Source organism: Sminthopsis crassicaudata, chromosome 5 (assembly GCF_048593235.1).
Source record: "Sminthopsis crassicaudata isolate SCR6 chromosome 5, ASM4859323v1, whole genome shotgun sequence".
Classification (NCBI taxonomy): domain Eukaryota; kingdom Metazoa; phylum Chordata; class Mammalia; order Dasyuromorphia; family Dasyuridae; genus Sminthopsis; species Sminthopsis crassicaudata.
This window is the reverse complement of record NC_133621.1, coordinates 283113360-283129050: the sequence shown is the minus strand read 5'-3', so window position 1 is coordinate 283129050 and position 15691 is coordinate 283113360. Positions and strand designations below refer to the sequence as shown.

The 15691-nt window shown below is 34.2% G+C and overlaps 1 protein-coding gene across 2 annotated transcripts in view; it reads left to right on the top strand.

Moving 5' to 3' along the window:
- Nucleotides 1-15691, top strand: part of CDK17 (cyclin dependent kinase 17) — a 142228-nt gene that overhangs the window by 62618 nt on the left and 63919 nt on the right. For both annotated transcript variants that reach the window (XM_074271316.1, XM_074271315.1), the window contains exon 3: nucleotides 11568-11732. In XM_074271316.1, coding sequence (XP_074127417.1) covers nucleotides 11568-11732 — 165 coding nt within the window. The remainder of the gene's footprint in view (nucleotides 1-11567; nucleotides 11733-15691) is intronic.

The window sequence follows — 15691 nt, the reverse complement described above, 5'->3', positions numbered from 1 at the left end:
GGAAAAAAGGAAAAGAGGAAAGGTGAGAAAGGGGTTTTATTTAAGTCTCTTCTAGGATGAATAAAGATATGATTTTGATGATCATGATTAAAAAGAAGGAAAAACTGTTTTTATGTAATTTTCTTAGGTACAAGGTATATGATATGACTATGTATTATTAGTAAAGCTTTTAAAATTATCTTTTTGATACTTATTCATGATTTGTTAGTTTGGTAACATTTTTTCTCTCCTTATTTATTTCTCTCCTGTGGTAATTATTTGTGTTTTATCATTGTTATAGAATATAGAATTAGAAGGGATATTCCAAAAGGACATTTTAATCTAATTCCTCTAATTTATAAATGAGAAACCTGAACCTCAGTTAAAGTGTCTTATGTGAGGCTATACAAGTTATAAATAGCAGAGCCAGAATCCAAAACCAGTTCCATTAAGTCTATGTCAATATTTTTTTCACTGTACTCTGTTTTTTCCACCATTTTGAAGGCTCCCTTGTACCTTGTTGTAATTTAAGTGAACTAATGTGCCATTTTTGGTATTTAGGAATAGATTTTACTATGTGGCCCATCTCTTTTTTTCAGTCGGATGCAAATACTTTCATTTATTATAATGAGAATATGATTGAGTTTCTGTAGTAGCATGTTAGCTCGCTAATTGTTGGACTGAATTTGTACATTGAGCACCACCATTAAAATAGTATGTTATCTTTTTTTTTTTTTTTTTTTTTGCTGAGACAATTGGGGTTAAGTGACTTGCCCGAGGCCACACAGCTAGGAAGTGTTAAGTGTCTGATGCCAGATTTGAACTCAGGTCCTCCTGACTTCAGGGCTGGTGCTCTATCCACTGTCCCACCTACCTGCCCCTAGTATGAGTTATCTTGAAACTAGTTTATATCCTTCTTTGCCTTTTTGTCTCTCAAGTGGACACTATTCCTATGGAGTCTACATAAGACCATTCTTTGGTCACAGCCTTTTGGTATTGAATCACTGGATAATGCGAAACTCAGTCTAATCCAAGGTTGTGCCCAAAACAAGCCATTTCTACTTTAAAACCCAATAAAACTCACATTTCATGGGTCTGTACTTGATAACTAAGGTCACATGCATTCTTTAGGCTTAAGAATTCTTAAGGAAGAACCAAGATGGCAGAGTTGAGGGAGCAACCTAACTGAATTCTCCCAACATTCCCTTCCAGACAAACACAAAAGGACAGAGTGAGACAGTTTTCTGGCCTATTTCAACTTAGGGGGTGGGCGGGAGAAGCCTATGACACAAAGGTAAACTACCTTCTTTCCTTCTTACTATTTGGGGTGACAACATATAATCTTTGGGTCTTGGATTTGGTCACATTATAGGGTGGTGGCAGCAACATTCAACTCAGAGACAGTAAGGAAGTCTGACAACTGGTCAGAAAAAGATTATGAGAGATAGTTTGCTGGCACTGAATGAAGCTAGCTCTGATGGGCAATTCTTTTGCCACAGGCAGTTATGGCTTGTAGTTCCAGGGTTGAAAGGAGCATTTGTGACTGGTCACAAAGTAATAAGGGCCCTGGTCACAGTTTCAAGGCAAAGGGAAGCACTAGCGCTTGGGACCAGAGGAGAGCAGGGTCCCTGGTCATAATTCCAGGGCTAAGAGAAGCAAAAGCATCAGCAGTTAAGATTGAAGGGAAGTAGGACCCTTCCCTGTGTAAGGACCAAGACTCAAAGAGAACAGTCACAACTTTCTCTGGATCATACCAACTTGGAAGCATCAAAAACTTGCAAACCTAGCTTTCTAAGCTAACATCAGCATGAAAAAGCCTCAAGTTTTAGACACTGTCTCCTCATCCCAAAATGAGCAATGCTTAACTTTAATGTAAAGTTCAAAGTCATGAAATAGTCTGGGAAAATAAGTAAACAACAAAAAAAGAACCTAACAATAAAAAAGTACTATAGTAGCAGAGAACTCAGAAGACAACAACATGAAAACAGCCATAAGCAAAATCTCAAAAATTTGATCCAAGTTCAGTAAGAAATCTTAGAAGTTATAAAAGGAGATAAGACTAGTTGAGGAACAATTAGGGAAAGAAATGAAAATGATACAAGAGAATTATGAAAAGAGTATTAACATCTTGAAGAAACAGAATTGACTTAATGGTAAAAAGGGCACAAACATTCTCTATAGGGAATCCCCCTTCCCCCTTAGCAAAAATGCCTCCTTAAAAAAGCAGTCTAGGCCAAATGGAAAAGGAAATACAAAAATTCACTGAAGAAGAGAATTCTTTAAAAAGTAAAATTGGCCAAATAGAAAAACAGGTACAAAAACGCAGAAGAAAATAATTCCTTAAAAATTGGAATTGGCCAAGTAAGTACACGCTAATGGCTTTATGAGACATTGAGAAATAATAAAAGAAAAAATAGAAAAAAAGTAGAAAACAGATTGAGGAGAGATAATTTAAGAACTATTGGACTATGTTAAAGCTATGATTAAAGGTAGCATATTCATTTAACAATTTTTTTTTTATTAAAGCTTTTTATTTACAAAACATATGCATGGGTAATTTTTCAACATTGACCCTTGCAACCTTCTGTGGCAAATTATCCCCTCCTTCCTCCCACCCCTCCCCTAGGTGGCAGATAGTCCAATACATGTTAAATATGTTAAAATGTATGTTAAATCCAATATATCTATACATATTTATACAGTTAGCTTGCAGTACAAGAAAAATCGGATCAAGAAGAAAAAAAAAACCAGAGAGAAAACAAAATTCAAACAAACAAAAGATGGCATATTTCAAGAAATTAAAAAGGAAAACTGCACCATTATCTCAAATTGAGAGGATAAAATAGAAATTGAAAAAATCCCCCAATCACTTCCTGAAAGAGATCCCAAAATGAAAATTCCCAGCAATACCTTAGTCAAGTAAGTACTAGAGCTCCCAGGTCAAAGAGAAAATATTACACACAGCCAGAAAGAAACAATTCAAATATCATGGCACCACAGCCACAATCACATAAGATTAGGAGCTTTCACATTAAAAGTGGATTTGGATTAATGATATTCCAGAAGGCAAAGGAGCTAGGATTATAAACATGCAAAATTAAGGATAATTTTTCAAGGGAAAAAGATGATTATTTAATAATCCAACAATGTATTAGTGTCCCAGTTTTCCCACATCCCCTCCAACATTCATCATTATTTGTTCCTGTCATCTAAGCCAATCTGACAGGTGTATAGTAGTATCTCGGAGTTGTCTTAATTTGCATTTCTCTGATCAGTAGTGATTTGGAACACTCTCTCATATGAGTGGATATAGTTTCAATTTCATCATCTGAGAATTGTCTGTTCATATCCTTTGACCATTTAAGAATTGGAGAATGGACAAACCAGCATTCTTGAGCATTGAAAGCTCACTAACATTTGTGAGCACCTTGCATCCAGAAAGAACTTTTTAAGTTGGGATCGTGTCCTGCACCCTTCGACTGAGTGAAAGAAAACCTGAGTGATTGAGGTTGATGTGATTTAGTAAGTGGCATGCTTCTTTGTTAGAACCTATAGAAATTCTTCTGGGTGGAAAATTGACAAAAATAGTTTGTTTTTTAAAGATGAAACATATATCAGGATTTCTTTTAAAAATTATTTTGTTAATTTAAATACACTAATCCATTTTCAGTGTATATATCATTGACTTAAGTGGAATTCTCAGAACTTCAGCTACCTATTTTCTCCTTCCTTATATTTTGGTAACTATTTTTCTTTCAAAATTAGTTTTGTTATTTTGAATATGGGCTAAGAAGACTTTCAATTGAGGCTTTCGGCTTTCGTTTTTCTTTTACACAGGATGAAAACATTAAATTGAAATTGAGAATGCCCGATTCAGAGCTGGAAAAAATATATAGATTGCGTTCTATGAAGTCTTGAAGGCTCATGTATTGAGAAGTTTGATTATAGAACAAAGAGCATCTTTTAAATGTAACTTCTTGATAAACAGAGGCATTGCTAAAGAACTAAAAAATGCCATTTTAGAAATAGAAATTGTTTTGAAATTTATTATCCAAACAAGTTAAGTAAACATTAATATAAGAATATTACACAAATTACTCAGCATGCCCAGTGATGTTGAAGCACTGGGAGCAAAGATTGCATAATAAAGAATAAAAAATAAATTTTTTATTTAAGTGAGTTAAGAAAAGTTTGAGTCTAAAATTATGATAACTAAAATCACTCTAAGCACTTGCAGGGTCTTACTGTTTTTCTTAAGCATCACATATTTAGGTAATTTTTGGATGAATTGACTGTGATGTAGCAGATCCAGATTCTGTTTAATTTTGATACATGTACAGAACAAATTTTCCACATCTAAGTCATCATCAGAAGATGATGAGATGGATGGAACGAAATATGATGGAAAGTGGACTTTGGAAGCAGAAGGTCCAAGTTTGAGACCTGGTTATATGAACTTGGACAAATCACTTTGATCAAACTTAGCTTTAGTTTCTACATTTGTAAAATGGGAACAATGTCTTAGTTTCTTTGTAAAAGTGTTTTGAGTATTTATCCATGGGATAATATTAAAGGATTATATATACATAAAATTGTTCATTAGACATTTTGAGAACCTGCTCTATTAGTACTTTGGCTTCCTTTTAATATAAAACAAACCCAGGTGGCTTTAGGGTATTGCTTAAACTAAGAAATGTGGAATAGGTTTGAAAATCTTCTCTGTATGTTTCTGTCATGGTGCAGCAACTCCAGAACTTAACAGACTAGGTCTTAAAATAAACGCTTTGTGTTAGTTGTAATCTGCCAGGTCTTTCTTGAGCAAATGGGAATAGAATAATCTGGATGTGTCCAAAAGTTTATTTGGGTAGCTTTTAGCCACCCAATGCTTCCTACTGTGCCCTACCATTTCTCCTAAAAAAAACAAAACAAAAAAAAAAAACACCACATATCCTAAACTAAAAATAGTTTTTGTGTACAAGGCAGTTAGAACATGACTTATAGCTTTTCAAGCTGAAATACATCATAGAGCTCATTTTTAACTCAACCCTCTCATTATACAGAAGACAAACTGATGCCTGTACTCTTTAGGCAGGGCAGGATTAGAGACAGGGAATGGATTTGTTGGCTGAGAGTTAACATTTCTATTTAAAATTATTTTAGGTTATTAAGCATGTTTCATTAACATTGAAAGACTGGAATACCCTGAACAATGCTAGGACCAGCCATGATTGTGTGGTCTGATGGTAAAACATAGTATTCTCTATCTTCTATAAAGAGATGATGGATTCAAGATACATAATAAAGTGTGCATCTTGAGAACTAGCAGATGTGGGACTTGATTTTGTTTGGCTATGCATGTATGTATGGGTGTATATATGTATGTGTAGACTGAATAATCCAAATCATTTTTGTTCTAGGGAAGGTTCAAAATCTGTGAACGGTATTTATTATTTTTAAAAATACATGTAAAGATAGTTTTCACCATTCACCCTCACAAAACCTTGTGTCCGTATTTTCCTTTCTCCTCTCCTCTTCCCTTCCCTAGACAGCAGGTAATCCAATATAACTTTAAAAATGTGTAGTTCTTTTAAACATATTTTCACATTTATCATGCTGAACAAGAAAATTCAGTTCATAAACGAAAAATAATGAGAGAAAAAAATAAGCAAACAACAACAAAAGATGAAAATAACTATATTTTGATCCACAGTCAGACCCCATGGTCCTTTATGGGTGCAGATGGCTCTCTTCATCATAAGTCTTTTGGAATTGCCTTGAATCACTACATTGTTAAAAAGAAGCAAGTCCATTCACAGTTCATCATCACATAATCTTCTTGTTGCTAATGTTCTCTTGGTTCTACTTACTTCATTTAGCATCAGCTAATTAAAATCTCTCCAGGCCTTTCTGATCAATTTGCTGGTCATTTCTTATAGAACAATAATAATTACATTACATTCATTTACTGTAAGTTATTCAGCTATTCCCCAACTGATAGGCATCCACTAAGTTTCCAATTCCTTGCAACTACAAGGATTGCTTTTAGAACATTTTAGAACACGTGGTCCTTTTCCATCTTTTATATCTCTTTTGATACAGGTTCAGTAGAGACATTGCTGGATCCAACCTGGCCAAAAAGAATTAGCCAATGAATGAAGACATTGTGGTGGAATCATCCAACTCTCTGCATTAAGTAATAAGGCTTAAAAATTATATCATCAAAGGCCTCATTTCCAAAATATATAGAGAACTGACTCTAATTTATAAGAAATCAAGGCATTCTCCAATTGATAAATGGTTAAAGGATATGAACAGGCAATTTTCAGATGATGAAATTGAAACTATTTCCACCAAATCACTATTGATCAGAGAAATGCAAATTAAGGCAACTCTGAGATACCACTACATACCTGTCAGATTGGCTAAGATAACAGGAAAAAATAATGATGAATGTTGAAGAGGATGTGGAAAAACTGAGATACTGATACATTGTTGGTGGAGTTGTGAACGAATCCAACTATTCTGGAGAGCAATCTAGAATTATGCCCCCAAAATTATCAAACTGTGCATACCCTTTGATCCAGCAGTGCTACTACTGGGCTTATATCCCAAAGAAATACTAAAGAAGGGAAAGGGACCTCTATGTGCCAAAATGTTTGTGGCATCCCTTTTTGTAGTGGCTAAAAACTGGAAAACGAATGGATGCCCATTAATCAGAGAATGGTTAGTAAATTGTGGTATATGAATGTTATGGAATATTATTGCTCTGTAAGAAATGACCAGCAGGATGAATACAGAGAGGCTTGGAGAGACTTAAATGAACTGATGCTGAGTGAAATGAACAGAACCAGGAGATCATTGTATACTTCAACAACAATACTGTATGAAGATGTATTCTGATGGAAGTGGATATCTTCAACAAAGAGAAGATCTAATTCAATTCCAATTGATCAATGATGGACAGAATCAGCTACACCCAGAAAAGGAACACTGGGAGATGAGTGTAAACTGTTTGCATTTTTCTTTTTCTTCCCAGGTTATTTTTACCTTCTGAATCCAATTCTTCCTGTGCAACAAGAAATTCGGTTCTATACACATATATTGTGTCTAGGATATACTATAACATTTAACATGTATAAATAAGACTACCTGCCATCTAGGGGAGAGGTTGAGGAGAGGGAGGAAAAAATTGGAACAGAAGTGAGAACAAGGGATAATGTTGTAAAAAATTACCCATGCCTATGTACTGTCAAAAAAAAAAGGTTAGAATTATAAAACAAAATTAAATTAAAAAAAAAAAAAAAAGAATTATATCATCTGTGGCAGCTAGGTGGTGCAGTGGATAGAGCAACAATGTATTGGTGTCCTGGTTTTCCTACATCTCCTCCAACATTTATCTTTTCTTGTCCAGCTGATATAATCCCCTCCCCCCCCAGGCAGTTGGGGTTAAGTGACTTGTCCAGGGTCACACTGCTACACAGCTAAGACGTATTAAGTGTCTGAGACCACATTTGGACTCAGGACCTCCTGACTTCAGGGCTGGTGCTCTACTTCTTTGTGGCCACTTTAAACTTGGCTTTTTGGTGACAAAAAAGTTTGCTTCGCATATTCAACTATTTCTAGTATAGATGTTAAACAGATTATCTATAGACAATCAAGAATGCATTCAAATCTGAACCAGCCCAATTCTGGGAATCATCTACATTCAGACATAGAAACACAAGAGAAACCTGACAAAAATCAGTTGCTTTCATCTACAATGAAAATATATACTTAGTAATTGGAATAAAAGGTGAAAGTTGGAATTTAATTTATATATACATTGCTTATTTGGTTTTTGATCTTATGTCTGACTTGTATAGTTATATAGAGTACTCTGGAAATTATGGCTTAAATTTTTTTTATTTTGTGAAGAAGCAGTGTGGAGTAGTGGTTAGAATATAAGGCCTGAAGTCAATCACTTCTGGGTTTGCATCCTGCCTCAAGCATTTTTTCCGCTGTATAACCCTTGGCAAGTCCCTGGAATCCCAGTTCCATTATGTGTGAAAAGGGAAAATAGGATCTGCCTCACAGTTTTTCTAGGACATTTCAAATACCAAATGACCAAAAGTACTTCTTTTTTCCCTAAAACCCTATCCCTCTTACAAACTTTGCTATTTCTAATGAAAGTTACTGCCATTCTTTTCATATCTTTTGTTCATATCCTTGGTATTTTCATTAATTTATGACTCTTCTTTACCCCATCTTTCCATTTAGTTGCCAAATCTTGCCAGTTGTCCCACCACCATACCTCTCATATCTGACCACTTCTTTCATAACTCTCTCTTTAATTCAGGCTGTCATCAACTCTTGCCTAGATTTTTCAGTGGCCTCCTCATATGTCCCTCTGCCTCATATTCTTAGCACTCCAGAATATCCTCCACATTCTTGAAATAATTTTCATTAAATTTCTTAAAATTCGGGGGCCATGTCACTCCTCTGGTCAGTAAATTCCATTGACTTCTGTTGCCGCTAGAATTTACACAAAAATAAAAACAAATTTTAATTTCCTTAACCTAACAACTACCTTTTTCATGGAACTTCTAGTGATCCTCTCAACTGCTCATCCCTCTCTCTGAAACTGTCTTTTATTTTAACTTTTGGTTTTGGGGACTTTTCTTGGCAAAGATACTAGAGTGGTTTGTCACTTTCTTTTCCACTTCATTTTATAAATGAGAAAATTGAGACAAAAAAGGTGAAGTGATTTGCTTAGGTTCACACTATGTATGTATGTATGTATGTATGTATGTATGTATGTATGTATGTATGAATTAATGAATCTAAAGTCAGATTTGAACTGAGGAAGATGTCTTCCTGACTCCAGGTTTACTCTATACAGTAAGCTTCCTAGTTGCCTTTTATTTAATTGCTTTGTGTTTATTTATATTCTCTTCTTATTTATTCTATATAGTGAAATTGTCTTCTCTGTCCTCTCTCTCCCTGCAATCCTTCCCTTTTCCCTAACTTTCTTATTACTTAGCCTTCTAGTCTTCAAGGCCCTCATTCTTAACCTTGTGTTCCTACTCTATGCCTACCCCCATATCTGTTGTCAAGTCCTATTGATTCTACTTTTGTAACATGTTCTCTATGTGTTTTCTTTTCTTCTCTTGATACTGCCAGCAGCCTGATGCAGGCTCTAATTATTTTATACCTGCCTCAGTTGGTCTTCCTGTCTTAAATATTTGCCTATCTACTTACCTGTTGTATTGATCTTCCTAAAGTGTGGGCCTGATCATGTCACCATTATCCTTCTCCTCCCTTCTTCATTAAACTCCAATAATTCCCTAATCTCCTCCAGGATCAACTATTTTCTCTGTTAACTCCTATGCCTGGAAATCCCTTTTTCTTACCTGCTGCATTTTCTATTTCCATTTTCTGCACACATGCATACACACACACAGACACAGACACACACACACACACACACAGACACACACACACACACACACACACACACACACACACACACACACACACAAAATTATTTCCCAGGTATAGATAGATACTCTCCTTTCTGTTCCCATTCAGTATTCTCCAGAGGCCTACCATATTTAGCTTTTTCCAAATTTCTGTCCCATTTTCTTAAGAAGAAAAGTAAGCAAGCAAACAACAATCTATGGTTAGATTTATCTAGGACTCATAGCAGTAAATTGAAATCCCTTGTTATTTTAGTTTTATTTTCTATTTCCTTTTGTAACTCATTTAATTTTTTTTTTTTTTTTTTAAATCCCAGTATCATTTGGCATAGTCAGTAGAGTACTGGATGGCTCACTTAACTTCTTTGGGTCTCTATAAAATCTCAAAGGGTGGTTGTAAAGATCAAATGAGATGATTACTCTTAAAATGCTTAGAAATTCCATCTGTGATTATTTTTAATTATCATCTTAGAGATGCCTTGTCAAAGGGCAACAGTAGACTACATGTATCAAACTCTTCCTCTTCTTCCAGATGTTAGGCCAGATATTTCTGATTCTTTTGTGGTAATCTGTTGGCAATTCTGTACCCACATTAAGATGTATTTGTGAGTGTGAATTAAAGGGAGAAGGGAATTTGAATCCTGACCTCCCCAGATTTAAACATGGATCAGCTATCCTCATCCTTTTCAGTAAATTACACTAGAACCTCAATACTTTTACATTGCTGTTTTCCACTGTGAAACCTTTCTTGAGTGAGGAATAGATTATTTTTGAGAAGCGTTGAAATGTTTCAACTGAATCTTAAATGAAAAGAGGGATTTGACTAGCTAGGTTGTCTTCTCTATATCTTCTAGAGATTGCTGCATTAAAAATTTTGGATGTTTTTAGTTTTTTGGTGGGTTTTTTAAAAATTCATCTCTACTCCAGTTCACCACCCTTTGAAACCGTCAGCTGCCTTTCACATTAGGTATTCTCACATCTTATCCAGCTTAGGTCTGACCTGACTTGAGCTGAGCATGGGCCAAGCTCCTCTCTCTACACTGGTCAGAGTCCAAAGACTGTATTTTAAACTTTCATATTTCTAATTTTGATTTGTTTGGATTGTACATTCCATTTGTTACTACCAGATTGTCTTCTTAACTGTAGTTTTGTTGTACCAAAAACTGTTCTTTATGAAATCAGTTTTTAGAATATTCCCCAGTGTGCACATGCACATTTGTTTTTACAATGTCTTATATAAAAATTATCATAAAAAAGTATCTACAAACTATCAGTGCTGCTAAGTTAACAAACTAGTTATTATTTTTGTCAATGTTATTGACATTGTTAGTGCTGCTATTTCAGGCTGGCTCTTAAAATACCTTGTGGATCGCAAACTGGTTTATATTTGGCTCCATTATTACCATTTACTGTACTTCTAAACATTGTAATCATGAAAGCATCATTACGGGTAGACTAAGGTCCTATAATTTTTTTTTTTTTTTTTTTTTAAACATAAAGGTTTTGTGAATTCAGAGTGATTGAAAAACTCTGGTCTGTACTCAATAACTGTGCATCTGATGCTGTCCTGATTGGTCTTGCATGGTTGTCTAGTTTATGCACATGGCTGGATCCACTGGTCTCTTCCTAAACTGTTGCTAGCTAGTATATCCTCACCAGGTCATTTGGTCGCAATGACAACTCTCATTTACATAGTGCTTTCATAAAATTTGCAAAAATGGTTTCCTCACAACAATCCTTTGGTTAGGTAATCCACAAATATTTTTTGGTTGAATTTTAAATCAAAAGTACGTTGTAGATTAAATAAAATTAAGGCAGCTTTAAAGTTCATTTTTAAAAGATTTTCCAGATTAACTTGAACAAGAAATATATATTTAATTAAGCTTACAGGGTCACACTCAGAAATTGTAATTCAGATGTCATAATTTAGATGTGTTTTTATGGAGACTGACAAAAATATCGTTCTTTACCAAGTTCTGCATAGTAACTTTCTTTTTTTGTTGTTGTTTTTTGTTTTTTGTTGTTGTTGTTATTGTTATTGTTGTTTGTTTGTTTGCTTATTCAATTCCTCTGCCGTGTTCCTGGATCTTGGGATGTGCATGGAATGAAATTTTTGGCCCCCGGGGATGATAGAGCCCATTGTGAAGAATGGCAGGCCTCCAGCGTCACACAGTATGCACTCCTTCCTCCACCAGTACACAGGCTCTTTCAAGAAGCCCCCATTGCGGAGACCACACAGTGTGATAGGGGGAAGTCTCGGCTCCTTCATGGCAATGCCCAGAAATGGAAGCAGACTTGGTAATTTATTGTGGATATTTTATTTTTACTTTGCGGTCTAAATCTTAACTCAGCTCCACTTGGTGATTTACGGGAACTTGTCAAGCAGAAGGAGCCAGCTTGATAAGCTTGTTTCCTAGTCCATTGCAAAGAGAAGCAACAGGATGTTGGATTTAGGAAAGGGATGTGCTGCCAGATGTAAGTAAAGTAACAATTATAAGTAATAGCTTCCTTGTTACTGAGGAAGAAGGCTAAAAGCACAGGGAAAGAAACATCCCTCATAAGGTTCAGCCATCCAGGCCATTTTACTGTGTAACACAGAAGAAGTAACCTTGAAGTTATCATTCTTTTATCACTGAGCAATGTTGTGGCCCAGGATTTTAATCACCCGTGATTTCATTGACCTGGATTAGTAACTTCCCCTCATCTTTATCATCTTTGAAGCTTCCACACACATTACTTGGTGAGCAGCTTTCTGGTGAAAAGTTTGGTAGTCCTCAGATATGGCAAACACATTCATCTATCCTGGCTGTTTTTTCAATTTCATAGGAATTGTTTTCTGAGGACATATCCATAGTGGCCCCTAGTCTGTGTAGTGAGGGATTAGAGAACTAGAATGGAATGTATAGAGAAGGCAGGGGAATGGGAAAAGACATTTTTGAAAGATTTCAACCAAATGGCTTATAATTTTAAAATTTTTAATCCATTTAAAGGCTTAAAATTTGTTATTTGGAGTAATTACTTATGTGGAATGGTTTCATTCCTTAATAACAAATATTAATTGTTCATATTAAATATGTGGCTTTTGATTTCTGAGTTCAAAATAAGCTTTGGAAATTCATCATTTACATTAAGATAGCCATGGGAACAATTTTAAGAAAGAAATGAGTCTTATTTATTATTTTTTGTAAATAAGGTGTTAAGTTCACAAAATCAGTTTCACACATTTTGAAATGTAGATTCTTACAAAACACTTTAGTATTGATGAAATTAAGAGCCCACTGATTGTTTGAAATAAGAGGGGAAGATATGCATCCTTACCAGGAGACTCCTGCAACAATGAAATCACTAGTCAAACAAAAAATCTAGAAAGAAAAAAATCAATATTTAACAATAGGAATTGCAACCCGACATTAAATACTTACCAAAACCAAATATTCTAGACTGGCAGCTATTATTTCTAAAAAGCTCAATTTCAATTTTCTGATTATACTTTTACATGGCTATCATATATTTTTATATGTGAGACATAGACACATTTTACATATATGTTAAATATAGCATATTATATGTGTCAATATAGTCTAGCTTTTTAACCAATTTTTTGGTATTTGTAAATAATATTCAGGGACAAAAGCTGACTTGTAATTATTAACTAGGGCATTAAATAATTAACATATAATTATAATATGTAATATTAATATCTTAGTAATTAATTTATATAAATAATAAAACATCAATATTAGTATAATTATTAAATATTAATATTAAATAATTAAGCTATTAAACTATATGACTATAGGCCATTTTGTGTTCTGATTAATAAGATTAATAAGATCAGTTTTTACATTGAATTATGTTGTTTAATCATTCTCCTAGCTCTAAATATAAATAAATCTCATTTAGAAAACAGTGGTTAGAAGTTTATAAATGTCTATTCATTATCAGCATAATTTTAGAAGTACTTGGGTAAGTTTAAGGTTAGATACTTGATTTTCTGGCTAGGGAAAGGTAGCAATTGAAACTATCTGTCAGGCGCAGCTAGGTGGAGAAGCACCAGCCCTGAAGTCAGGAGGACCTGAGTTCAAATGTGGCCTCAGATATTTAACACTTCCTGGCTGTGTGACCCTGGGCAAGTCACTTAACCCCAATTGCCTCAGCCCCCTCCCCCCCCTCCCAAATACATTTGAAACCACCTGTCAGCTGCCAATCTTTAATATTTAGTTTAGGTAAGTAATGTAATTATTTATTAATTAATATAATATAATGCAGTTTTAATTAATTTTTTTTCTCTTGATAGAAATTGTTTTGTTTATTTTGTTATTTTGTTTTGACTAGTGATTTCATTGTTGCAGGATTCTCCTAGTGAGGATGCAGATCTTTCCCTCTTCAACTTAGCTCTTAGAGAATTGTCTAGGAACCTCACTGAAAGACTTTTGCCTAGGGCCATGGCCATTTGTATTTGGAGAAGAATTTGAGGTGCAGCTAGGTAGAAGGAGGCCCTGAATTTAGGAGGCTCTAAGTTCAAATCTGTCTTTAGACACTTAATGCTTATTAGCTTGTATGACCCTGGACAAGTCACTTAATCCTAATTGCCTAGCAACAAATAAACAAACAAACAAACAAGTAAACAAAAGACTTTGAACCTATACTTCCCTGACTTCAGGGTTGGATTTTTATCCACTATGTGAGTGTAGACTGTCTTTTCCCCCTTCCCTCTCCACCTTTCCCCTCTTTTTAAAACGGGATATATATATGTTGAAAAATTCCAAGATGATCATTTTAATGAGGCTTTCATCAATTTAAAGTGTTTAACTGCCTAAGATATTTTATTAACTTGCCTGAGAGTTGTGTTTATGTTTTCTAGGAAAAAAAGAAAGTAATTATTGCTAAATGTAATATAGTTCTATTAGCTAATATAAATAAAAATGTAATAATATAAATAATATAATAAAAATATAATAAAATATAAAAATGAAAAGATATTTCATTAGACAATTTTAGAGGAAAACTTAATGAAAAATGGGGAAAGGATCAAAGAAAAGGCAAGGTTAACACCATTTCATATGCTTTTTAATTTTCATATACAGATTATATTTGGCTGCACTGTTTAAATTTTCGTTTCATTTTTATTGATGTTACATCACATTGTTTTCTGAATAAATTATTTGTAATAAGTTTATATATTGAGAACAAGACAGTAAGTCCTTATGAAGCATCTCTAGTGTAGAGGAAACATGGTAAGTGCTGGAAGAGATAAAACTTTTAGATTAAATGAAGTTTCCACCTTAATGCGACTGCTAGAGAAATGGGACTACAGCACATGCTAAGAGCTTAAGGGAAATATAGACAGACTACTCTGAGGTTCTTTAAAGAGGTGTCTCTTTGAAATACCAAGTGTCATTCATGACCAGGGAATGAATGCCAGTGAAATTTTTATTTAGCTTTTAAAGAATGGATAAGAATTAAGTGAAGACAGGGGGAAGGAAAGAGCCTTCAACACATAGCAGGTCTAGAGAGTAAAGATGTGGAAATAAGAATAATCAAGATCTATTTTGACTAGAATATAGAGTACTTGAAAGGTTCTATGAAACTTGAAAATAGGTTGGCATCAGACTGGAGATTCTTGAATAGGAGGCAAGTTGTAGTGATTTGAATATGTATGAGTCTGTATAAGCAATGCTATGAAAGATGAATGAATTTGAAGGGAGAGTGAGTGGATATAAAAAGTTATATTAGGGTTATAACAGTGATTGTGAAGTAAATGGAGGAGAAAGTAATGGTATTCATCAAGCATTTTAAATGTTCATTGATTTATATACACACATCTAAATGTACACACATTTTTTAAAAGTTTATTTTATAATTAATAATATAGCTGACATCAGTACATAGAAGTAAAAAGACCTTTTCCCATGAAGTTACAGCATTCTCATTTCTTCAATGATCCCAAAGTTGTGGATTATCACATTGGCTTTGGATACTTCAATATTAGATTATTGTAAATTTTAAAAATTCTGCTGTATAAAATTTTTTTGAGCTATATACATCTTAAGTGGAATTAATTCATTGTTGGTCATTTATATCTGTATTGCTATTTTATTTTTTTCTGAGCAATGTCTCTAAAAATCCAATTTGGTGACTATTATGAAAAATAGAGACAAGTGTTTTTTCATCTTCTATTTGGGCCAAAACTTCTGAAGCAATTCCTAAAATACTTGAGGTGTTTAATATTTGTCACTCATAATCTAAAAAATGTC